This window comes from Diabrotica undecimpunctata, chromosome 10 (genome assembly GCF_040954645.1).
Source record: "Diabrotica undecimpunctata isolate CICGRU chromosome 10, icDiaUnde3, whole genome shotgun sequence".
Classification (NCBI taxonomy): domain Eukaryota; kingdom Metazoa; phylum Arthropoda; class Insecta; order Coleoptera; family Chrysomelidae; genus Diabrotica; species Diabrotica undecimpunctata.
Window position 1 is genome coordinate 36,216,359 of NC_092812.1, and position 27,830 is coordinate 36,244,188.

The 27,830-nt window shown below is 33.9% G+C and overlaps 1 protein-coding gene across 1 annotated transcript in view; it reads left to right on the forward strand.

The window, feature by feature from the left end:
- HisCl1 (Histamine-gated chloride channel subunit 1) overlaps positions 1–25,008 on the forward strand; it is a 33,885-nt gene extending 8,877 nt beyond the window's left edge. The window contains exons 2-8 of the mRNA XM_072546605.1: positions 10,034–10,223; positions 10,786–11,012; positions 13,131–13,213; positions 13,276–13,410; positions 14,225–14,401; positions 22,515–22,720; positions 24,697–25,008. Coding sequence (XP_072402706.1) covers positions 10,034–10,223; positions 10,786–11,012; positions 13,131–13,213; positions 13,276–13,410; positions 14,225–14,401; positions 22,515–22,720; positions 24,697–24,855 — 1,177 coding nt within the window. The 3' untranslated portion in view covers positions 24,856–25,008. The remainder of the gene's footprint in view (positions 1–10,033; positions 10,224–10,785; positions 11,013–13,130; positions 13,214–13,275; positions 13,411–14,224; positions 14,402–22,514; positions 22,721–24,696) is intronic.
- Positions 25,009–27,830: the final 2,822 nt, after the last annotated feature.

Genomic DNA, 27,830 nt, shown 5'->3' on the forward strand with positions numbered 1-27,830 from the left:
GTCCTAGCAGGTGTTCCTCGAAAGCCGCTGAAATCTCATCTGGCAATAAACTCACGTTATACTTCTTTGTAGTTCTGTTAGCTTTGTAATTTCCTGCATCCGCGCGACGTGTTCACAAATTAAGTTTTTTTGTTGCAGCTTTCACCTTTTTTTGTACTATAAATACAGTTACATTGCTATTTTGTAATGTTATATTTAAATTTCTCAAGATGTCAAAAATATCACAAAAGTAGGTTATCTTGATTAACCAATTGACATCATGAAAACTGTCTTTAAATTAAAATATTGCATCCCTAGCCGTTGATGGATGTTGTTCTAACAATACTGAAATTTCTTCCTTTTATTCAATAAGTCTTTTTCAAACATTCATTTTTGATAGCCAACGTACTTTGCAGTGTAAAATAAGATGTTTATGTTTACTTCCCATTTATTTGCACAAAGCAGAGATTACTCTTGTGTTCGGTGGGCGAGATATAGATTCAGTTAAAAGCAGTGGCGTTTTTTTGACAGCTAATACCTCTTTGCGGATCCTATAATGCACCCAAACACATTCTGGTGCTACGGCTTTGATCCTCGAAAAAGTCCAGTACGAGCGCATGCCATTGCCTGTGCTCCATCGCTACTTGGTCCCACACATTTATTCCATTCAATTCCATTGTCATTAATGTAGCTATCAATCAGATAAAATATTTCTTCGACCGTTGTTCTTGTTGTTGACAGAGATTTACAAAATAGAAATTCTTCATGAATAGTATTGTTACGATAAATTCTGACCCAAAACAGTGGTGTCAGAAGTAAATTTGTGAAAATGACTACGATTTATGAGTTCACAGTGACGACTTTAAGAAGACATCTCGAGAACAGAGAATTAGCTTCTACCGGGAAAAAGGCTGAGTTAGTCCAACGACTAAAAAACGCTTTGCAGGAAGAAGGGCTGGACCCAGAGACTTATATATTTGAAGATGCTGTCCTCTCGTCGATTTCGAAAGTTTCTGGCGATATTTTAAAAGTTTCTGGTGACATCGCATCATTAGAGAACAAAGTTTCTGGTGACATCGCATCATTGGAGAACAAAGTATCCGGCGACATCGTTTCATTAGAAAATAAAGTTTCTAACGAGATTTCTTCTCTGGAAAGTAAAGTTTCTGTTAACATCTCTAAAGTCACTTCTGAGATGTCTGCTCTTGACGATAGAGTGTCTTCGTTAAGAAAACAAGTTGCTGCCGATATATTGGCCTTCGAAGAAAAGATATGGAAAGAGATGGAAAAGAAGCTGGAGGAAACAGGGACAGCAGAGAGAGGAAACAATACAATTACAGCAGACTCAGAGAAGAAGATCGCGACGCGTTTCAAACAGTACCGCACCTAGAATTTGCCTCGGGGGGGGGGGGGGGGGGGTTTGGTTGGTCACCAAAATTTTTTTTATGATGTTACCTCCATTTTGAGTCCTCAAAATGTGTGAGTATCAGTGTCGGAATAGGGTCCTGGGGGGGGTTTAACCCCCAAAACCCCCCCTCGGTGCACCACTGGTTTCAAATGTAACGTCCGTCTAGATAAATTATGTAATTATTAGTCAAATAAATTGTTGTACAGTGGTTTAATAAATTGATATAAATAATCGTGTTTTAGTAAATTAAAATAAGAAAAATAAATTAGAATTAATAAAAACATAACAGTATTTTCAAAATCGTATCTTACAAAACACAATCATTCGGATGAATTGTTTCTGGCTAGTTTTTTAACTGCATCTTTAACTTCAAGAATCGTTGGTGGTTCCTCTTACCTTATCTCTTTCGTCTTCTAGGTTTTCTTCTTGTTCCTCTATATTAATTGCTTGGTTAAAGTATTTCACCCATCTATTCAATACATCTTTTCTTGTTATTAATAGGTCGCCATTCTGATTTCTGCATTGTCTTGGAGTTGCCTTGAATTATTTTCTGTTAACTTTGTTATAGAATGTTCTAAATTCTTTCTCTCTGTTGAGGTGTTCTATAAATTTAAGTTCCTTATTTAAATGATTTCGGTTTTTTTCTTTTGTGTAGTCTCTTATCTTCTCTTCTCTTTGTCTGGTAATTCTCTACAGTTGTTCTTGTTCATCGGATAAGCATATTTCTGTAGGTTTCATTTTTTTGTTGCATTCTTGCATTCATCGTCAAACCAATGATTTTTACGGGCACAAAAGTTCAAAATGGAAAAAAAGTGGAAAAAAATCACAAATTCAAAAATTTCTGTTTGAGAAAGATTCATTTTTTGTACTACTATCCCCTTTTTTTACAACATAACCAACAAACATACGAAGAAGAAACGTGGTTCCTAAATATTCGTCAGCTGTTCTTCAATTAATTAGACACGAATTAACAAAAATTATACTTAGCGAAAACAAAAAATTTTCATTTTGTCGAAGTGTGTAATATATTTTATACTTAAACCCCTGTACATAAATAGCGATACAATTTATCACACACATTTACATCAACTTTTCGTCTTAAAAATAAATGAGAAGTTATCCACAAAAATATTTTAGATTACTTCGCAAACACCCTGTAGCCCAATGAAATCAGATTTTAAAATTGGATCAAATTGCTAGATTCTTTTATAACAGCCAAAGTGATTGCATTAGACAAATTGATTAATAAAATGATAAGCATTATATACAAATAAAATTAAGAACAGGTAGATTGTTAATACCTTGAAATTCTTTAGAAGGAGAAACTGTAAAGGGGGTTTCTAAAATCAATTGTGACCTTTATAATAGAAAATAGTTTGCATATTATAGTAAATGCATGGCCTTAGACATCTTATTGATCAACTTTTCAGCTGATGACAACTAAGAAGGTCTAAATTATTAAAATTTATACTGAATGTATGAATGTAGAACCTTTATTAGGGGTTATTAATTTTTTTTTACTTACTCGAGTTTTAATAACCATGGTTGGTTTGTATCTTTGACATTTCTGGGTATAATTACAAAAGTACTAAAATAATAAATTTTTTCGCTAGCCTTATTTGAGATATGACCCCTAAAAATCATACGAACAAGCTGAATTTTGCCGAGAATATCAATTTTGGGGCCCAAAAAATATGCAAAAAAGTTTACCTCAATATTTGTTAATATCTCCATCAGCTTGTCGTGTTTTACTATATCAAATGCTTTATGATAATGAATGAAATGCATAAATATCGCAACATTCACATCTCTACATCGTTGAAATAGCATTTTTATGCTAAAGAGAGCCTCTCTCGTACCCACTGCGTTCCAAAACCAAACTGTGTACGGCGGATTTTTTCTTCGCATAGTCTTATATCCTTTGATGTATGATTTTTAGAAATAACTTTAAAATGTGACTCAATAAGCTGATGGTCCGGAAATTATTGCAGGATACGAATTTTGTTTTCTTTGGTAGAGCAATAAACGTTGAATTCAGCCATGATCTTGGTATTACTCCGTTTAAACATATGTCATATGTCATATATGACATATGTCATTGGTAAGTGGTCTTTACACATGTAGGACGGAGGAACTGTTATGTATTTTTGAAGACCAGCTGCTTGTTTTACCTTTTTATGCATATGAAAAGTATCGCGTTTTTTTTTCAACAACTCTATCTCTTCACACTGTGTTTTTAAATAATTTTCTTTGGCCTTTCGTATTTCGGTTCTTATTTGTCTCTGAATATTTTTGTAGGTACATTCTTTTGTTATTCTTTGATCTTCTGCATCATACGCTTGCTCCATGTTGCTTAGCTTTTCTGAATGAATCCGTGCGACTGTCTCCTTTGTTTCCTTATCTTTTAGTCTTCTCATATCACATTTTTTGTTACTATTCTTTTTTGTAACCTTTTTAAATCTGATTTGTTTGTTTGTAATATGAAAGTTGAAACTTTTACACTTTATTATTTCATTGGCGTTGGTTTATAGCCGCATTCCAGTCCCAGGCGTGCCTGATAAGACTTTGTTTTTACACGTGCATTTGTTGGTTTCGCAGTTTCGTTTGTGGTTCGGTGATAATTTGAGGTTAAAAATGAACAGTAAAGCTGAACCTTCTGGTGTTAATAATAAAAGACTTAATATTTACAAAAGAAACATTAACAAAAAACAAAAGTTAGGTGAAGAAGAATTATTATGGTATTTGGAAAATGACGACAGTAGTGATGAATTTAATCCGAATATAGATGACGGTGAGTCCAGTTCAAGTTCCGAGACTGACGAGGAACATAGCAATATTTCTAATAATATTACTAATCAAGAAGTACCAAATTCTAATATTAAACAATGGAGTAATACAGGTAAACTAAAGCAACTTGTGTTTAAGGAAACTCAAAATTTACTAGTGCCAGTGAAAAAAATCCAGTGGTACACCACTCGATTTTTTTCAAATGATCTTTGACGACACATTCTTGCAAGCTGTGGTAGAAAATAAAAATTCTTATGCAGTTGAGGTATTTTTACGTCTAGAAATATCTGCCAAATCTCGAATTACAGCTTGGAAACAGTTAACTGTGGACGAATTAAAAATATTTTTGGGTCTGTTGCTCCAAACAAGAACAATTTATTTGAGTCCTCTAAACGACTACTGGAAAACTGACTTTTTATTTGACATACCAGTTTTTAGAAAATATATGGCACGAAATAGATTCCTTCTAATATTGAGCTGTTTGCATTTTACGACTCCAGAAACAGCTGCAGTTGATCGTCTTGGAAAGATAAGATCTGTAGTAGATTTTTTCAATAAAAAAATGAATGAGATTTATTACCCTGGAAGAGAGCTATCGTTGGATGAAGCTATGGTGCTGTGGAGGGGTCGTCTACAATTCAAGCAGTATATTCAATACAAGCTCCATAAGTATGGCATTAAATTATACACGCTTACAGAATCAAATAGCCTAATTTTGAAATTTCGAATTTACAAGGGATCTTCAGCTGTATATAGTGGAATCGGACACGCGGAAAAATAGTGTTACATTTACTTGAAGAGAAACTTGGTAAGAGACATGCCGTATATCTAGATAATTTTTATAACAGTGTTGAGTTGGCGTCTAAGTTACCACAGAAAAATACATACTGTACTGGAACTCTAAGATTAGATAGAAAATACAATCCAAAAGAGGTTATGACAGCAAACTTAAAACGGGGAGAGAATATAACATTTTCTGATGGAGTACATGTTGGAAAATGGGGTGACAAACGTAATGTGCCATACATTAGTACAGAGTTTGGCAGTGAAATGGGTGTTTTTAGAAACAAACGAGGACAGGAATCAGAAAAACCCGAGTCTACAATTGGGTACAATGCGTTTATGTCCGGAGTAGACAGGCAAGACCAAATGATGGCTTATTATCCATGTGATCGTAAAACCATCCGTTGGTACAAAAAAATATCTGTACATGTTCAATAAGTATTCTCAGTCTGATAATTTACGTTTGTACGATTTTCTGTTACACATAATTAGTAGTTTGCTAGCCGGGCGCGATATTGTACATTTACCTACAGTTTCTACTCATACAGCGAACATTGCTTATACTATTAGCAAAATAGAAGAAACGACAAAAGAGATAAAGGGAACTAAAGAATCTAAAAGGGTGAAAAGAAAAGAATGCAAAGCATGCAGATTGAGAAAAATCCGGAAGCAAACAGTCCATGAATGTAAAATATGTCCTGGAAAACCTGGTTTTTGTCTCCAATATTTTTATGAATATCACAGAACTGTATAAAAAGTTATATTAAATTTGTTTTTGAAATGCAACCTGTATTTTGTTAAGTTTACAATATACATGTACACTCCGATCGGAGTATTCGGCACCTAATAAAGATTTTCATACGCGACGCCAACCACTCCGATCGGAGTGAGTTTTTTCTTACGTTTTGTACAAAAAATCAACTCTTTAATCTTTTATGACCTACTTTTTATTTTACATTTTGCAAAACAAATTTTAAATATAGCAAATAAAATGTTTGGCATCAGCCGTGATCTTAAACTATAGATCGGCAGTCAACCTGTTAGAGATTAGATTCTAGTTATGGAAAGTCCATAGTGACCGGTCATTGACAGGAATACATTGTATTTATCTCAGGAGAATTATAAAAAATGGCAAAAATAGCGCCACCTTTATTTATTAAACTCTTCTTTATGTGCCGTCTTCTACCGAAGGTTGGCGCCCATCACACGATAGGTTTCTCTGTTTTGTGCCGCATGTATTATGTTCGCAGCTTCTGTTATTTGAAACCATTCTCTCAAGTTTCTCAGCCAGGATTTCTTCTTTCTGCCCAAACCTCTTCTACCTTCAATCTTGCCTTCCACGATAAGCTGTAGCAGACTGTACTTATCATTACGGAACACATGGCCCAGGTATGACGCTTTCCTCCTTTTAACAGTTGTTAACAATTCCACCTCTTTGCCCATTCGTCTTAATACCTCTGTGTTGGTCACTCTGTCTGTCCAAGGTATTCTCAGTATGCTTTGATATACGAAATAATATGTTTAACACCTTTATAAAAATTAAGATCATTTGCGACAAAACAAAAAAAAAATGCATACAAAAGCTGCTCTTCTTACCTTTAAAAGGCATCTTGATTTTTTTCGATAGGACACTTGGATCAAAAGATCTTGAATTTTTACTGTCGAGCTGATACAAATTTTATTGAGCATAACTGACATTCAAAATGGCCGATCGATTCAATCGTTATTTTTGACACAACAGTTCATTCCACACAAAAAATGGTAATTAACGTTTTTATTTAAAATAATCTTAGCTACATTTTTTATTTGAAACATTTTTTTCTATGATGTACACATTCTTGGTAAATCGATTATTTCCCGTTTTCCGGGGGGGGGGGGGAGATTTTAAGGGAAAGCCCGGGAGTAACAGTGGTAAACTTTTTTCTGCTTTAGCGTCCCAAAATTGACATTTTGTATACAAATAATTTGTATTCAAGTGGTATGTGCTAGCTAAAGAACAAATAATATTATATAATAATAATGACTTCTTTAAATGGACTAATATGTGATCATGAACTCAAATTCCTTTTAAAACTTTACTTAAAACTAAAGAAGAATTTAAAGCTCGTATGAAACTAACCATAACCATAGTCAAACAATCAACATATATCTAAAGAATGTTTTGTAAAACTTATATAGCAAAAAGTAATTTAAAAATATTTCTAGACTTTTAGAACTACAGCAGAGAAAGTACGTAAGATTTGTTCTTAATTACCAGCGACTATAACATTTAACATCGCTTTGTTATGTAAAGAATGAAAATAATGCGTCAAATTATTTATAGACTTATTTTTCATCCCGCCTGATCGCTCCGAGAAAAATATAGACTAATTAATACATAAATTTAAAATGTTAAAGTTGAAAGTTTGTTTCGTCTTACTATGAAATTAGAACTATACGGTTTAAACGAGGATGTTGGCTAACACTTTGTTCTTAGATATCTGATTCGTAATATCCAAGGTTTCATCGACAATTGTAGGTATTGGTTAATAAAACCTTTAGAAAGAAATTTGGTAATATTGGCTGCTTTCAATGATAAATGAGTCGTCCAGCTTGAAATGAGAACAACTTAAAATCGTTTAATGGTTTAAGAACGTATTTTTACAGGAAAAACCGATAGTTGGAACAATATACAAAACATTTTTTTAATAACATCGTATGCGTTTTGTTAGCTACTTAATACTTAAGTCACATTGCGACCTATAAAATATAATTCTGTTCTTATTTTCTTGCATTATCTAATGGTTTTATAGGTAATTTAGGTAAAGCTTCTTCTTCTATATCAGCTAATCTGCTCTGGGGTTCCTGAAGTATCACTAGTATTCCTGTTAAAATAAGTAGTCCTTTTTTGTACAAATATAATACATTATACCATCGATGGTTATAGTTACCTAAAAGTATTTTTCATTGCCTCATTCTTTGTAAGTCTTTCCAATACTTGTCTTTCGGTTAGATTAGATTAGATTTAGAGAGGTGGCTTTTGGCCTATTCCACTGCGACCTTTTCAGATCTATTATGGTCCTCTAGTCCTAGATAACATTCTCTAGCCTGACCCTTTTTATAAAGTCTAGTAGATTCGAGACTGTACCTTCCATGTAGCTATTGGCCGATGGATTTTCTTCTCCTAATGACAAGAGCCGCACATTTGCCAAACTGTAACACTGACATAAAATGTGCTCTGCTGTTTTTTTCTTCGAGGTGCACAGGTCATCATCTGATAATCCCATCAGCTTCAAGTGCCCATTCAGCTTACAGTGCCCTGTTAGAAGACCTACTATGGCTTTGACTGTTTTCCTGTCTTTGCTTACTAGGTCTGCCGTAAATTTTGGCACATGTTCTGTAATGAACTGTTTCGCCTGTCTTTGTCCTGGTGAATTCCTCCACCATTCCAGAGATTTGTGAGCTATCCACTTACTTGTAGCCGTTCTTGTTACTGACTTTGCAACGCCACAGAATGGTTCCGGTCCAATGAATGGCATTTATGAGCCTTTTTTGGCCATTTCATTTGCTTTTTCATTGCCCTTATGACCCTCGTGCCCCAGTACCTAGGCTACCGTAACCTTGCTACGGTCTCCTAGTTTATTTAGGGAACACACGCAATCCCATACTAGCTAAGAATTGAGTGCCTTAAGTGCTGTCTGACTATCTGTGAAGATAGCAACTGAACAGAAGTTCTTTCCTGCCTTTCTATTTCTTCCACGCAGTGATATATTGCCGTTTTTCCGCCTGGAAAACTGTCACATTCTTAGATAGACTTACCGGGGGGAAATGTATCCCTTGACTTGTCCCTACTATGTCAGCTCCCACACCTTCCGATGTTTTTGAGCCATCCATGTACCAGGTAGCAACAGCTTGTATGGGTACACCTTTATTCCAGTCTTCCCTGCCTGGTATCTTAATTGTGAACTTATTATTAGAGCTATATCTCGTAGCTGTTGCATCGATAGGTTTCCCCATCACAATATCGGCGTTTAGCTCCTCGATTAGCTTCCTGTTGTCATTACCATGCATCTGGCTTATATGTCGCTGACTATGGATTAATCTGTGCATCACTGATCTGGCTTCGTCCTGTATAAAGATATGAAGTGGTGGTAGATTCAGCAGGACTTCCAACGATGCAGTAGGAGTTGTTTTTATGGCCCCCATAATACACAGGCATGCTAGCCTTTGTGTATTACCTAGCAGCCTTATTTTTCCCACTTGCTCTGTCTGTGTCCACCACGTCACCGAGTCATAGGTTATCATGGGTCTAATAACCCTTGTGTATAACCATAGAGAGGTCATTTTGGGGTTAAGTCCCCAATTCTTACCGCACATTCTTCTACATCTGCCCAGGGACATAGTAGCTTTCTGTGTGGTTTTCAGAATGTGAGTATTCCATGTAAGCCTATGATCAAAATTTACCCCAAGGTATTTTGTTTCTTTGGCAAATGAAATCTCTTTTCTTCCCAGCACCGGTGGTTTTAGGCCTTGTAGTGCTGTTTTTTTGGTGAAGTTGACGATTTGTGTTTTCTTAGCATTGACTATCAGTCTCTCTTGTTTACACCAGTCGTCAACTATATTTAGGGCTGCTTGCATTCTCTCAGACACTACCTGAGCAAACCTGCCCCTAACAACGATCGCTATATCGTCAGCATATCCTAGACAATAAAAGCTTTCTGAGGAGATCATCTACCAAGATTGCGCAAAGTAGAGGGGACAGAACTACTCCTTGTGGACAGCCTCCACCTACTTTTGCTTTGATGGTTGCTTTACTCAGAGTGGACAAGTGTCTTTCGGTTACTTGCAGTATTATAATAAGGAATAATTCCGTAAAAGTTTTAGTTACCTTCAAAGATGCTTGTGACTGCTTTTAGTAAGACTGGAGAAAGATGGCATGAGTCAAGAATCTTTTTGACACAGAACTGTTTCAAAGATGACAAAGACAAATGTTTTGAAATCAATATTGACTCAGTCAATATCAGTTTTATATTTGCATTAAAAAATTATTTCTGATACAAATACGAACTATAATAAATCTTTTTTCTGTATTTTTAGTGGCGCAAATCACACACGACACAGAATCAATGATTACATCGAAGAAACCAGCTTGTCACTTCGAGACATCCTGCCAATAAAACCTAAAAATTACGATAAAAACAGGGCTCCAAAGCTACAAGGACAGCCAACCATAGTGTATTTCCATGTTACAGTTCTTTCGTTAGATTCTATCAATGAGGAGTCAATGGTACGTTGGAATTACTAATCTTATAAGACAAGGAATGTGTAGATTTTGTTTTTTTCCGAGATTCACATATCCAAAATAAAAATACGGGGTGTTGTTAAAAAGATAAGTAAATGATCTATCACATAACTTTCCTGTCTATTTAAGATTTTATTCTCTTATTCTTCATTCCCCCTTTTATAGATACACTTTTATCTACATCATTGAATACTTCAATAAATATGTTTTCTATGTACAGATTTAACGATAGTAGGGACAATATGCATCTTTATCTAACCTTTTTACTTATTTTGATCTCACCTATTCCTTTCTTTCTATTCCTGTACTTACTTTCTGACACCACTACAGTTTCCCATGGACTTGAAGTCTATTAGATCGTACAAACAATTCAAATTATCTTAATTAACTTTATGGATTCAAAGCAATTATCTTAATTGAATATTTTAATTTAGAGTAAAGAAATGATTATTTAAAATAATTTAAATTAATGAACTTGTTGATTTGTGATTGCATATCTAACAATTAATTTATACTATTAAACGAGTACTAAACTACCTATTTTCAGACATACGTCACCGACATATTTCTAGCTCAAAGTTGGAGAGATCCCAGGCTGCGTCTGCCAGAAAATATGAGCGAAGAATACAGGATCCTGGATGTTGAGTGGTTGCATAACATTTGGAGGCCAGATTGTTTTTTTAAGAATGCAAAAAGTGTTACTTTTCACGAAATGACGATACCCAATCACTACCTGTGGCTGTATCACGATAAAACGTTGTTGTATATGTCCAAGTGAGTATGATGTATCTTCTCATTAATACTTTTTTATATCGATAGCGTTATATCAGACAATAATCATTTGAGATAAAGCTAACAAATTCCCCCTCCCGAACACAAAATACCTATGCTAAATCGACAAAAGAGATGATCGAGAAGAGGAATCAAAAATTAGTGAGTTCACGAAGAACGATAGAAAGTTTGAATTTATTGCAACATATATGACTAGATATTTTTGCTATTCCACAAAAATATGTGTTTTGGTTTGATATTTAACTTTGATTATATATAAATCTATTAAAAATAGTTTTTAAAACCAGCTTGCAGCGACGAAGTTGTGACTGTGGGAGAAAAAATTCAATACCGAAATATGTCTACTATTTTAATGTCTTACATAATTTGAAATAATGTACCAAATAAAGTACCGTTTATATAATATTTATAATATCTTGTAGAGCAATCTTGATTGTGACATGTCTCACGGTCATAAAACGTATAGAGATCAAATGGATAATAACACTTTTTCTTTGATGTAAAAATCGTGGGGTAAGAGACTAGCCAGAGGTTTTCGATAAAATTGTAGTAATGAAATGTTGGGTAATTTAAATATACTCAGCAAAAAACTTTTAAATAAAATCTTATAAAAACGAGTACTCATAAAATTCTCATCATAATTTATTAATAAGCAATAGGTGATACTGAAATGCCGAAGAAAATATTGGAATCTGAGTAAAATAAAAAATATCACATTTACAAACAAAGATCAGGGAAAAATTAAATGCGGAACTGACTGTCCGCAAATTCGAAATCGAAAAAAATTCGAAAAAAGTCCGAAATGCGGAAGAACTATTTTTTGGGCAACACGTTTTTCACAGATCCGAATTTTTTTAATGTTTCCTTCACTTCGTGAGACAAATCTTACTAATTTTTGGTTGAAAAAAACGAATATGATAAGGAAGTTGTCGTATTAGCTCTAGTTGTTACAATACATGACATATTTTACATATTTCTTTTGAGAATGTTGTAAATAATTAATAGGGCATTCTACTCATTAAATTGCAGATCTGTGGCGTCGATTCTGATAAATACAAGATAGTCACACTAACACAGTCTCATTCTTTCACGACTTTATGTATCTAATAGTTCCTTCCTTCACATATTAATCAATAAAGTCTCTCAAGGATACTCGTAGAGTGAACACCTATTAAGGTTTCTTGATTCAATTTGATTTTTCCTAATCACTACTTCCTTAATGTATTTTATTGTACACATATGTATCAAGTTTCTCAATATTCGTAGTGTAGAAAGTCCTGTTCTACACCATCCCTAATGTGCCTGTATAGCAGTTCTTTGGGAGTCTTCAGAACAAATGACATCACACTTATCTGTCGCAGAGATTTAGCTTTTTTCTATCCAATTTTGCCATGTTTAGATATAAAACTTCTCTTACGTATCTAAATCACTGTACGCTATATTTCCAAATTTATAGAGACACATATTGAGACACTGAAAGTGTCTTGAGTCTTTTTACCATTCTAAGTGTATTCACCTGGCTCTTTTTGGAGTGACAGAATACTTACCTGAGGGTCCTTTGAGAGAACTTTATACAGCCCTAACGTTTCTTCAGTTTATTGTATCGCGTCTCAATGCCACTGCCAATTTAAGGAAACCCGTTTTAGAGAGGGTGACACAAAAAACTTATTAATGATGAAAATAAGTATGTAATGACTGTTAAGAGTATTGATTGATTAAAGAAAACTCCATAAAGTTTATATAAAGAAATGTTTTATTTTCTAAGTAAATATTACCGTGACTGCGAATCTGACCTAGCTATGAGACTGTACGCAGGAGAGACTGGGTAAGAAAGTTTTCATTCCAATGCTGCGCGTTACAGCGACTAATAGGGAAGTCCTATGCGTATATAGGACTATATGGCAGGTGTGACTAAGATGTAAAATCGCATAAATACAATGTTAGAGAACTGAGATTGAATTAACGACCCCCAGATTAAAGTACTTGTGAAACTGAACTGAGAAAGTCAAAATATCTTGATTGAATTGGATCAATGTACATTAGAATTATTGCACACTAGGACTGTTTGAACTTTTTATTTATTCGTCTCAATGTTTACAGGTTAACTCTCGTGTTGTCCTGTGCCATGAAATTCGAAACTTACCCACACGACACTCAAATATGTTCAATGATGATAGAAAGTTGTAAGTACCAATCATGTGCTTTAGAACATTTGAACATTGTACAAAACTTCTTCATTTCACAGTATCTCATACAGATCACGACTTGGTGTTCATATGGAATATGACGGATCCTTTGGTTGTTAATCCAGATATTGAACTGCCTCAGCTGGACATCTCCAACAACTTTACCACTGATTGCACCATAGAGTATTCTACAGGTAATAAATACTTACTTTTAGTCATTTTATTCATGATTTATATCTGGTTTTGTATTAAAAACTTATTGTCTTCATGCACTGTTCACGTAGCTAGACAGAATATGGTCTCGATAGCCAAAATCGATACTGCTTAATTGAAATCACTGGGTGAGTTCAAACAGTTTAAAACAGAACAGCTTAACACAAGTATGTGTTATTTGAAAATTGTCTTAAGCTGTTCCAGCTGTCCTAAACAAGCTAAAGACCTCGAATTCGATCAATGATACAAAATAAACAGAATCGACTTTAGCGTATTCTTAAGGGGCTCAACAAGGTTTTTTGTCGTTCTTTCAAAGTATATTTACTGAGAATATTTGACAAATAGTTGTATCAAACTGATTGGAAGTTTTGGAAGACAAAAAAGCACGGAAAAGCCGGGAATAGGCCAGCAGTGGAGCTAGAACAAAAACTAAAGTAGGTTAAACAGAAAAATAATATTATTAGGAAACAAATATAGTCACAAATCATGAATCAAGACCATCAATTAATTAATAAATAATTACTAAACATTTATCAACTATAAATAATTGATTTTATATAATGTATTACTCAATTTACTAAATTTTACGAGACATTTTGATTCTTCGCTGAGAATTATATGGCATTAAAGTTAATTCACTTAATTTATCATACAAACCTGTATCATTTTCCTTATTTCATTACAATAAATCCATGATCATTTTCGTATCGACACGCTGCAATTAAACTGTCTTTAGTTTACGCAATAGCGAAATAATACACCAGCGTTACCAATGGCAATTTTTATTGATTACAGGAAACTTCACTTGCCTGGCAGTAGTCTTTAATTTGAGAAGAAGACTTGGCTATCATTTGTTTCACACCTATATACCGTCCGCTTTGATCGTCGTGATGTCATGGATATCATTTTGGATCAAGCCCGAAGCTATACCAGCGCGAGTCACTCTTGGTGTCACCTCTTTACTGACATTAGGTAATTATTAAAAGTTTGTTTAGTCTATTTCAGAGTTCTTGACCTTTATACTTTATTTACTATTAAGTAAGAGAAAAAGAGTTATAAATTCGAAAACCATCAAGAAACATTGTTGTTAGGGTAGGCTATGCTTTAAAATTACCATGGATTGCGGCATTGGTAGCTCGTGGGTGAATGTATTCAAAATATTCAGCTTTTTGTTCATTACTTCTGACCTAGCTATATATCATATATTTTTCTTATTGGAGTGTTATACGTGACAGGTCTGTGAAGGTCGCTTTCCATAGCGAATAGGAATTTTAATTTTGTTACGAAATCATTTTAAAGCTAATCAAATCAAATGTGACATTAATAATGTTGAGCATCTGTTTGTTCAAGTAGATTATAAACTTGTATCGTTTATCTAGGATGGAGTATACATTCCTCCGAGTATTATCTAGTACTAGCTTAACTTTGATGTTTTGTGCTTGTGAACTTGGTTTCCTTCAAATTTATTTTTAGTCCATAATCGTTGCAATATATATTTAGTTGTTCAGCTAGGTGTTGCAGTTCTTCTAGTGTTCCTGCCAGAAGGACGGTGTCGTCAGCATATCTTATATTATTAAGTACCTCACCGTTTATTATAAGGCCCTCACTGACCTCGGCAAGCGCTAATTCTGAGATGGCTTCACTGTATAAATTGAATAACAAGGGTGATAAAATACACCCTTGGCGGATCCCACGACGAATCTGGATATCCCCGGTCAGTTCATTTTCAACTTTCACTTTTACTGTTTGGTTCCAATAGAGGTTACATATGATTCTAATGTCTCTACTGTCTATGTTTTTATTTAATAAAATTTCTTTTATGCCTCTTATACTGGCCTCTTGGGCTTACTGAAATAAACAAGGCTTGCTCGTTGACTACCCAATAATCTATTCAGTAAAGTGAAGAAGAAACCACCTGGTCTCTGATTTTATTTATTCTTCCGATACTACTGAGATGTTATATATATATGCACAAGGTATACTCTCCCGAAGAAGCTGAAGCTGTTTTCACTTGAAGATCCTTTTTGTGTGGGGGATCATTCCATTCTGTGTTTGGTTTTACAGTTTCTGGTGTGACTTCGCTGTTTCCACTACTTTTCTCCATTCTTGTCTCTCTTTAATTGTCCTTTCTATATTTCTAATTCCCATACTCCTTAAATCTTCTTCCACTTGTTGTCTCCATCTCAGTTTAGGTCTGCATCTGACTTTTTTACCTGGTGGTATCCATTTCGTTATAACTCCTAACAGATTGTTCCTCTCTCTTTTCATTATGTGTCCATACCATCTAATTCTTTGTGCTTTTATTGCTCTATGTTCTCTTGGCCCATCCATTCTTGTATTTCGTGACTCATCCATTGTCTTGCATCCTCTTCGTTTTCTCTCTTTAGTTCAGTATTTTTCTGATAATCCTTCTCTCAAAAACTTTCAATTGCCATTCTTCTCAGATAAGATGTTACATTTGAAAAATGAAGAAGCAACCAATGTCCATCAGGCTATGAGTAAATCGGCAATAGAAAAAAATATTCATAGCGTAAATTTAGGTGCAGAAATTAAAAATGAAGCTTCTGCAACGGTAACGGAATTGCTTGGTACCAATTCTTGAATCAGTACCGGGACCCAGTACAGAAAACAGTAAATGGCCAGTATCTGGACCGAGTACAGAAGACAGTAAACGTCAGCGTTTAGAATAAACAGTACCAAGCAATTCCTTTCTTGGATCCTAAAATGAAATAGTTATAAAAAGCCCTGTATTCAAAGATATTCTATGGCGGAATAAGCATATATACAACTTCATAAAAAGCAAATAGAATTCAAAAGATACGATGACTTGCCTAGTACTTTTACTTAAAACTCCATATAATTGTTTTGAATACTTTGCTAATGAAGATTCGTGCCAGCACATAGCAAACGAAAGACCCATTCTGGCTTCCTGGACCCTGCGTAGATACTCGTTTCCTCAATAATTTCTCTCCAGTCCTCCCTATCCATCGCCTTCTTCCGCCAAGCACGTATTACCATATTTCTAATGTCTTCATCGATGCTATTAAGGAACTTTGTGTGGGTCTTCCTCTTTTCTGGTCAATGGGTCTATCAAGAAGCGTTTTTCTAGTTAGGTTATTTTTTTCCATCCGCATTACATGTCCTATCCAGGTTAGACGTCCTATCTTAATTAATTTTATGATAAGTATCTGGTTGCTGGTATATTCAATAAAGTTCGAAGTTATATCGTCTTCTTCACGCTCCATTTTCATTCACTGTTTCATAGAGTCACTTTAGTACTTTTCTTTCGAAACATCCTAATACGTTTTCATTACTTTTAGAGTCCAGGTCTCTGAACTATAGTTATGTTAGGACTGGGCGTGTTATTGTTTTGTAGAGTTTTAACTTGTCCCAAACTAACACAGAAAACTAGGACACAGATAATTATTATATTGTTGGAACACGTGTTACTGATGCCAAGGAAAAGAAATGCATTTCTAAAAATATTACAGGTGGAAGAAATAGGGAAGACAAAAAAGGACACTAAAAGAAAATATAAAAATGCAAAAAGAAGTATAGATGCAGAGGTACATCGAAGAAATGGAAATAACGAAATGAAAAGAACAAGTGGAAAAGTAACCAAGAATAAAAACCAGTTTTCTCCATGGCATGTAGCGCTGTTTATATATGAGAGACTGTGAATTGAACGGCATATCTAAATGCAAAACTGTAATATATATTTTTCCTTTTTTTTTGTTTATATGATAATTGAATTTGATAGATTTTATTCCAAATTTTAAATCATTTATTACTCTCATATCATCTTCGATCGGTCAACAACAAAAAAATGTATTGTTAATTATATCAGTAAACGAGATGGGGAATCCTGCTTCTTAACTAGGTGATGAACTTCAAATGAACTTTCTCCGAAACAATACTTTTGTACTTGTACCACTTTTCTACTCAGATTCATATCACCAGATAAGACATTTCGTCTGTAACAATTAGTATACAAATGTGAAAAAATTATTTGACCATAACCGATTTATAATGGTAGTAATGAAGAAAGTCCACATTGATTCATTCAAAAAATGTATATTTGTAAAGAAAAATTTGGCTTCAGATATTTTTATTGTAGTGTGAATATTTGGAAAATGAATAATTATGTCTAGGCTAATTTTAAATTTACATCGACTGCCATTTTCAATCAAAGTTATTATCGTAAATAAATTGTGATGATGTCAATTAATAAAAATCTAGGCGTTCGATAAAATTTTATCAAATTGCTATACGATAAAAGCATTAATTATGCCCTGGTATTAGTTGTACACTTGATTAAAAGACAAGAGTGACAAGAAACTAATTATGAATGGTAGAATTTAAGTTTTCAAAAAGCGATAAGACCCTAGAAGATATTAAAAATATTATAAGAACCAGAAAAGGATTACCAAAAGTATTTATAAAATGAAACAGATAAAAAAAATATACTCGTAAAGAAGCAAAAAGTCTGTTAGTCAAATTGACACACCTATCTGTCTTCCTTGCTTATCTTGTCTTGCTGAAAAATATACTGCTCAATTAAAATTCATTAACGAACAAAATAGATGCAATGCTATGAAAATCTATGCAGTTGTATAAAACACGATTTCTATATAATATAGAAGAGAAAGATCCAACTTGATAGGAAATTGGCCAAATAACAATGCAATAACTTATGGAGGGAATCAGAAATTTAAAAAATGGGAAGCAAAAGAGACAGACTAAATATAAATAGAATTTCTAAGATACGGAGGTCTCTTGTTACATTTAAGAATGCTCTGTTTAAAAAGAAATTAAAAAAAAATTAGTTTTTTTATCAAATTTAGTAAAAATTCATCTTTTATACTACGTCACTGACTTGCGCTGTAAAGCCATAGCTACAATTTTGCCCAGATAGGTTTTGTCGATGTCATATGTCATGTCGATATGATCACTAATCCAAGAAAACTTGAAACAGAACTTGATAGACAGTTATCTCTAGAAATTCATTCGCCGGAATATTGTACTCATCGTATTTTGTCGACATCTGATCTGTTATTGGTCCTCCTCTTCGGAAAACACACTGATAACTTACTACTCCTACGAAATGGATTTAATTTGTATATGTATATATAATTAATCACATTTTTTAATAAAATACTCAGCATCTAGTAGCTGAGTGAAAGTAACAAAATACTTAGTCTATGAGCTGAAAGTAACATAAATTTCTTGCTCGTCCCTGTATTTCTGAACCTGAACAAGTATATAAACATTTTTAATAAAATTGCCGATTTTAATGTGAAAAATTTCTGCTGCACCAAATTTTGAAGACAGCTCGTCTGGCGATACTTTCGTCGAAAGTGAACTAGTGTATTTACACATGTCGATAATAAATTAACTATAACTATGTCATTACTTTCCTTCCAGTAAGAGAATAAGAAAAGTTACTTTATCACGATTTCCTATAATCGACTTTCAGAAAGTGATGTTATTAATAAGTTGTCGATGAAAAATTATGATTATAACCGTCAGAAGAATGTTATTTATTGTCTGAGAAGTCTAACTGGGTAATAATTTTTCTTAAAAAATTTTAATATAAACTACAAGATCAGTGGTATTAGATAAAGAAGAAGAAGGAGAGCTGAGAGGTAGGTATGGCGATTAACTATTCTCGAGTGATATAAACTTTAAAAAGAAACTAGCATTGAACAAATCCCCTGGTAGAGATGGTGGTAGTAAGATTTAAAAAAGTATTACAAATATTGGTTTGAAACAAAAAATGTGGATCAAACTGAAATGGGATGTCAAATGAATGAAATAAAAATGTGTGTGTGTGAGGGTGTGTGATTTGGGATTATTGCTAAGGGTCCAATGTTCTTTCGCCATTTATTTTATGGGATTATTTTCATATTTTTTTATGCCTGAACTCTACAGGAGACTTTTGATACAGAGTCATTTAGTAAGTAGTTGACAAATAACTTAAATTTAAATGTGGTATTGTTTCTTGCGAGATATCCTTTCATTTGAGTTAAGTTCGCAATGATAAGGTGGTAATCGCAACGTTAGAAAAACGTTATTTTCTACTTCATCATACTTGGTGGGACTTTCCTCAGAGGGCACCGTACCAAATATTTTCGGACTATGGCATTGTTAAAAGAGGTAGTTCCTTAGATAGAATTTAGCAGACCTCAAGGCGTTGATTTTAAATTCATTTGGTAAAATGAGATATTCTCTGCTCCTTGGATTCTCTGGGGCAACTTCTTTTTTTTTTGGCTTTTTTATTTTCAAGGAAGGAAATTTGGCTGCAACAGCTTCTCCTTTGTTTGTAGAAACTTGGGATATAATGTATTGCGGAGAATCCCTCGTACTTTCTGCATATTCTCTTATTCTCCGTAGAACTTTTTTTTGTTTCTGGTGCCTGAGGAAGGCTAATTTGGCTGCAACAGCTTCTCCTCTGTTTGTAGAAGCTTGGGATATAATGTATTGCGGAGAATCCCTCGTATTTTCTGCATCTTCTCTTATTCTCTGCAGAACTTTTTTTGGTTTCTGGTTCCTGAGGAAGGTAAACCAATTTTGGTTTGCCTTTCTCAGTTGACACGTACTCCATGTCTACTTAACAAAGTATATTTGAAAATAAAAATAACTTATCACCAATGACATACCAAATACAATGAATAAAATCAAAATGAAAAATCTAATAAATTCCCAATGAGGAATATATACAATTTCAGCCCATCATATCATCGAGAGAAACGACAACACTCAAAAAAATAAAAAAACACCAGGACCACAGGGACAACAAAATAAAAAACATCAAATAAACCGGTGTGAAGACATATTTTTCTGTTCACTTATGCAAGATAAAAAAAATATTGCCCTACAAAAAATTTCTTTTAGTGTTTCTCGTTTTTTATTTTGTAGAATAACGTGGGTACGTTTTTGTCTTTATATTTTATTTGACCTATTAAAGATATTTAAACTTTATTGGCAATCGTCATGAAACGATCAATGTTATTACTGATAATCTGATCGTTGAGCAACAAAAAAACTCGTAATTATCTCACACCATACCACAAATTATGTCATTAATTGAAGAAGACACATTTCTGGTGAACAAAATCGGATCTAAACAATAGATTAATTAATAACAAGTGAAATTTGTTATTATCTAATCACGCTGCAAATATTTTAACAAAAACTAGTTTAACAAACTGACAAATTATTTGTATTTAATTTGAGAACAATTCTCAGTTGCGTCATATTATCCGTGTTATTGGATCACGAGCTATTATTTTGAAATGCCCCTTACAAATATTAATTTTTCAGCAAGGCATGTACTCAATGGTTTTCACAAAAACGCGTTTACGATTACTAGATGTAGGTAGAGGTGGACTTTACAGGATCCGAAGAATTATGAAATAGCACTGAGTGAAGATGAGCTTAACACTGACCGTACATTTGTATTTTATTTATTTGTATGGTGTTAATCGTATTAACAGCTCTTCAGGCCATGTAGACTAGGTGGAGTAAATAATTTTCTTTCAGAATAAAAAAACCACACTGTTCTGATTTTCCCTAGACATCAATAAACAAAAAAATGAATTTTAGTTACTATAACTTTGAGTACGTACTATAACAATGCAACTGACCATTTGGTTCTTTTATTCACTGGTTTTAATAACCCGTTAAAAAATAAGCCGATCATCAGTGATGCATCTCTAGAGAACAGCAAAATAACTTTCTTGCGTTCTGCTCGAGTAGCCGATAAAATTGATACACGAGTACAGAACATAACGAAATAATAATTTATGCATATTAGAACGTTCGCAGATACGATTATAAGAAAATTCATTTTACTCTTTAAGGGAGCAAACGCAAACGGAATTAGACCGTCTCGGCACACAAAAAGAATTTATAATAATATATACGCGCACAAACTATTATATAAATAATTTATTTTGAATGTAAAATACTTTTTCTTGAATTTTTTCTATTGATGTTAACTTTTTCTATATACTTACGTTCTTTGTTTAAGTGGTTTCTTTTTTTTTCTTTTGTGTATCCTCTTTTCTTCTTCTCTCTTTTGCAGTAATGAGCAATTCTATTGTAACCGAAATTGTTACAGTTGTCATTTTAAGATCTAACTCGAAGGGTTTTGGTCTCTTGAGGTTTTTTTCTATATCTGTGTTGTCAAGCCTTTCGATGACCTCGATGTTCACATGCTGAATCATATCCGCTGGCACATTTGGCTATTATTTGTTCCACTGTCTGCATCTTCAGATCTCGATGGATGCAGCCAGCTGTTTTTTATGTACCATGGAGCATCAACGCTGCTCCTTAGTAACCTATTCTGAAACCTCTTTATTACTTCAATGTTGTTTTTACTTCTATATCCTCAGAGTTATGCGCCGTATATTCATACTGGTCTTGGTATTTATTTGTAAATCAGTAGTTTGTTATCAATGGATAGTTTAGAATTTCTTCCATGCATAAAGTTCATCTTTCTAAATTTTATGTTAAGTTCTTCTCTCTTGTTTTTAATATGGACTTTCCAACGCAATCTCTTATGTTCAAATATAACCCCAGGTATTTTTCAGAATCTGCAACATGAACCTGAATGTTAACTATTCTAATATGAACATGCACTGATATTGCACCATTAAGGTTAATTCTCCATTTTTTGTCCAGTAATTGATTTTATTCACTGAGACCTTCAGCTTCTTCTTGAATTTTTCCAACTGATAGGATAGTCTGATCGTCAGTTAAAGTGCCTATCATATCTTATTTAAGATCTGGAATACCATTAATATAATATAGTGGTATAATAGGTAGTGTAGTGTGTCCAGTACAGTACCTTGCGGTACCCCTGATTTGAGTTCTTTCAGTCCAGAATAGGCCTTCTCCTGCTTGACTCTGAAGAATCTGTTTAAGATGTAAGGAATACTCCATGTGTATTTATACATATATTTATCTCTAAAGAATTTATTCTTGGTAGGAAAGTTTTTTAATTCATTACCGTTTCCTGAATTTAATGCAATAGCCTTAGTAAAATAAATTATACTCATTTTTAATATTTTTTTATTTTCAGCCACACAAAACACACAGTCCCAACAGTCTCTGCCGCCAGTTTCGTACGTAAAAGCTATAGACGTATGGATGTCGAGTTGCTCCGTTTTTGTATTTATGTCCCTAATGGAATTTGCTGTTGTTAATAACTACATGGGACCCGTAGCAACAAAAGCAATGAAGGGCTACTCCGATGAAGATATTACTTCAGAATTAAATGACTACAAGGTATCTATGCAATATGTATTAATTTTTATATTCTACTAAATTTTTAAAAACACGACTTCCTTTAGACAAAACCATAAAATAAGATAATAGTGAAATTCACATGGCCTGGGAATAATGTATTTAAACCAAATATTGCTGGTATCAATCGGCTATACTAAATCTAACTTATTTCAGTATTTTTTCAGGTCCATCTATACTTGTATCAGAAAAATGCTATCTATAATTAAAAAACAGAAAGACGTTAGGCGAAGATAACATTAATGATGAGATGTTGAAATTAATGAAACCCGAACATCTATTCTTCACTCAAGAATATACCAAAAATGTAAAAAGGTCAGTGGTAAAACCCAATGTGGTTTTAAAAACGCAACGGGGACGAGAGAAGCCATATTTATGAACATAACATTTGTAGACGATCAAAAAGATTTTGATAGTAATACCAAACAAAAAACAATGGTATACATATTCAAGAAAGTTGGATTCGATACTTGGAATTAATCGCCAAAACTCACGAAACGTAAATACCATGAGGTGTACCCAGGGCTGTATTTTATCTCCTCTATTACTCAATGTTTACGTAGGAGAGATATTCCAGATAGCGATTCAATACCAAGTAAAAAGGATAAACATAATCAATATACATGTATAAGAAATATACTAATCTCAATGCCAGGAAAGGCGGTAGTATGCCACCAAAATTGTTCACGAGCATCCCAAAACATATTTTAACTCATTTCACTGCAATAACCTTATTATAAACATCGATGAACAGAGATTGGATCATTTAGGGTTTGCTGTTCTTATCGTAGATAACTTGGTGCACAGTGAAAATATCGTTAAAAAACTTCCAACGGGGGGTCAAAAAGTATGTTTGGAAATAACCTACAGTACAATCAAAATGGGTACAAACTTTACATCTAGCGAAGGTATCAAAGTAGCTTTATTCAAACAGAGATATTTGTTTGGATTTCTAGCTTCTTAGAAGCAAAAGTCTTCTTTTTTATTCTCTTAAAACTGTTGAAACTATGTTCTATACCGATCGTACTGCAGACAATGAGTTATTGTACATCTTCTATAAACTGTTATACACTTTCTCGGGAAGACTCTATAAGCCTTATCAAGAGCTTTTGTAACAAGACAACATCGAACTTTCTCATAATAACAGTAAGTTTTGTAGATGCTTTACTGAGATGGAGATTCGTCTATAGGACGATTAAGACTTGCTCTTCTGAGCCAACTCATTTTGTCTTATTTAAATGTCGCCTACAAGCCGCCCTAAATCATTATACAGCCGCTTTGAATCATTTTCGGAAGAAAAAATTGGTGAAGACCAATGTGGTTTCAGACCAAAGAGGTCAACTATAGACCAAATACATATGTTAAGAGGTATACATGAAAAATGTGCTGAATATAACATACCAATTTACAACTTTTTATATTGATTTCAAACAGGCATTTGATGGAGAGATAGGCAAAAAATTTTAAAACAACTATCCATGTTCGGAATACCGAAAAAGTTAGTTAAGCTTATACAAATGAGTTTGGAGGGTTCCAAAGCCGTGGTGAGAATAGATGGAGATATGACAGAGGCATTTGATATTGAAAATGGAGTTAGGCAAGCTGGAAACTTGGTCAATAGTAGAATGGCTTTCTCTAAATTCAAATTTATGTAATAGAAGTAGATTTTTAGGAGCACTTTATCATAAAGCTTTTAAATCACGGTAGGAAGTGATGTAAGTCGGTCTGATGATACCTGTTGAGGTGGTTTGTCAGGTTTAGGTATCATAATCACTTCCGCCACTTTTCACAATTTCGAAACGTATTTGAGACTATATGAGGCATAGAAAAATTAATTTTATAACAGTTTTCCTCGGAAACTGCTTTTTTAAATCTCACCAGTAACGACATTTTTGTTTTTATATACACGTACTACTATATTGTGTATTTTGTGTATGGGACAGGATTTTTTTTTCTAGGGTATGGACAGGCCCAGGTTCAGTTCAGTGAGCCAACCACAGTACGACACGTTCTGCGACGGCAAAAGTATCGCCATTTGTATAGACCAATTTTCCAGGTTTTTTTTTCCATTTTCTTTTTTTATTTTAAACGTCGTATATTGGTCGACTTTTCTTTGACCACCAATTTGAAGTGTATTATATATAGTAGCACAATTTTATTGTTGTCATTAAATATTTACGACGTAATACTCAGTTATTATAATCAACGTCGCGGCCCACAACTATATATTTTTTAACAATATTAATGTTAAAATCGTGTTTATTGTTATATAGTCCACTTTAGCAAATGTATATATTAGGCATTATAAATAAATACTTTTGTATTATTTTGACTATTTCTTAATTTTCCTTTAAAATACTCACCTTTGGCCCAAAAAATGTAGATCAACAAAACAAGCACATGTTTGTTTCATTCTTGTATATGATCTGCATTTCACACATGCTACTTCCAAAGTACAACCAACTTGCTCCTGTGAGTGGGTTTACTCCGAATTAAGAAATTATTGGGGAATGATATGAGGAATTTATTCCCGTTTACTAAAAAAATTAGAGGGAGTCAACAAAAATTAGACGGTCAAGAAAAATTGAGTGAAGTGACTGTAGATGGCAGTTGTTTTTATCATCAGTTGCATGGCGACGGGCAAAATCACTAGTATAAGGATACCCACACGAAAAATTTATGATAAAATAATAATAGTACTTGAAAATTGTTAGTGAAGTTATTAATTATTATACTTTTCAGTTTTTGTGATATGGTTGTAGTTATTAATAATCCCTTCGATGTCTTTATAACAAACATTAACTATTTTCATAGACTTTAATTATAGATAATGATTAGCAAGTCTAATAAAACCTTGTAAATTACCCAGGACAGAACTTACACAGTATCCGCATGCCTAGAGTGTAGCAAGACGTGGTGTGGTGCAAAATCAACAATAGAAACACTATGGTGGTGGTATATGGCAAAGAGCGCCGACTACATTCGGTAGAAATCAATTGTTGCAACCGGATGTGATTGTTTCTGTTACAATTATTAATAACAAATGGACTCAAGGACTTTCACATGCATATGAATATGATTTAGTTATGTAAAAGGTTCTCCATGTATAAAAACAGTTAATTTCTTAGGTATTGCAGCATTTTGCGTTCAGATAAGGGTTACGTATACATGTTTATTATAAAAACACACTTTGTTAAGTTTATTCTACAAAAAATATCCTATTTGAATATAAAACAGTTAAATTAAATTTTTAATGAAATTTTTATGGTCTTTATTACATATTAAACATTTTCGCACGTGTCAAATTTATGTTTAAATTAATATGAACTTAAATCACTTAGCCAGTAAAAGATTCCATCCATCCATCCAATGGCGCTACAGCCCAAATCGGGCCTTGGCCTCCTTCAACAGGCTTCTCCAACCATCTCTATTTACCGCTGTTCTTTTCCATGAACGCGTTCCCAGGCAGTTCCTGGCATCCTCATCGACTTCATCTTCCCATCTCTTTTTAGGTCTTCCAACAGGTCTTTTTCCCTGCATTCTTGCATTTAATAATTTTCTGGGGATTCTATTCTCATGCATGCGGACCACGTGCCCTGCCCATCGTAATCTCTGCAGTTTAGTATGTTGTGCTAGAGTTGGTTCGCTATATTGCTCGTATATTTCTCTATTGTACCTAATTCGCCAGTTGTTGTTTTCACTTATTGGGCCCAGGATCCTACGCAATATTTTTCTTTCAAACACATCTAATGCATTGGCAGATTTCTGTGTCACCACCCATGTTTCGCAACCATAACTTACTATGGGCCTGATTATTGTTTTATAGACCCGGAGTTTTGTTTTCCGGTGTACGTCTCGCGATTTGAATATGTGGCCCATCGCGAAATAGGCTTTATTTGCCAGCACAAGCCTTCTATTTATTTCCGGTTCTTCTTCATTGCTTGCGACCAGATCCATTCCTAGGTATGTGAATCTATTTACATGTTTTATATCGTCAATAAAGTGTTGTTGCACCGGTCTATTTGATCTGGTTTGTATGAGTAGTTTTGTTTTATTTGTATTTATTGCTAGCCCTACTGCTTCTGCACTCTGTTTCAACTCAACGTAGGTTTCTTCCGCTGCATTCATTGTTCTGCTCATTATGTTTATGTCATCTGCGTATGCTGCTAATTGGGTAGACTTGTTTGTAAGTATGTTATTTCCGCTCACCGTCAATCGTCTAATTACATATTCCAGAACAAGATTAAAGAGCGTTGGAGCTAGTCCGTCGCCTTGTTTCAGTCCTTGCGTTATCGTAAACGCATCAGTGATCTGTCCCTGAATACATACCTGTGCTTCTGTTTCTGTCATTGTCATTTGCACTAGTCGTATTAATTTTGATGGTATGCCAAATTCTTTCAGTATATTAGGTAGAATTGTTCTATCTATTGAATCATAGGCTTGTTTAAAATCTACAAAGAGATTGTAAACGTCCATGTCATATTCCCATGCTTTGGCTAGTATTTGTTTAACAGTAAAAGATTCAGATACACAATTTGTTACATAAACCATCAAAGATTCAATAATCGATATTTAAGTTATTTCGTTGTTCCAAGTTACTCTGTCTTTCCTTTCATTCTTGTTGTTTTTGCTCCTCATAGTTTTTTTGTTTGTCTTTGGTTGTCCATCCCCCACCAGCTCAGTTGTCTCCTCGAGATAAATTCTAGGATATATTCTACTTTAAGTATAATCTGGTACTTTGGTATATTTGGTACTTTTAGAAATTATTAATCGGTCTCTTATCTTTTTTCACACCTCGAACTCGCCTTAAAGTGCACTGATTGGGTAGTCTCTCTTGTGCATTTAGACGCATGCGATAGAACAGCTGGTATTGCACTGAACATAGACAGGTTTATCTTCATGTACTAAAAGAGCATATTTTCACATATTTACGATCAAAACACGAAAACTGCAATACTTGGGACACATTACAAGAGGCGAAAGATATGAACTGCTTCGAATTATTATGCAAGGGAAAATGGCAGGAAAAAGGTCCATAGGAAGAAGACGAAACTCCTGGCTAAAGAATCTACGGGAATGGTATAGCTGTAGC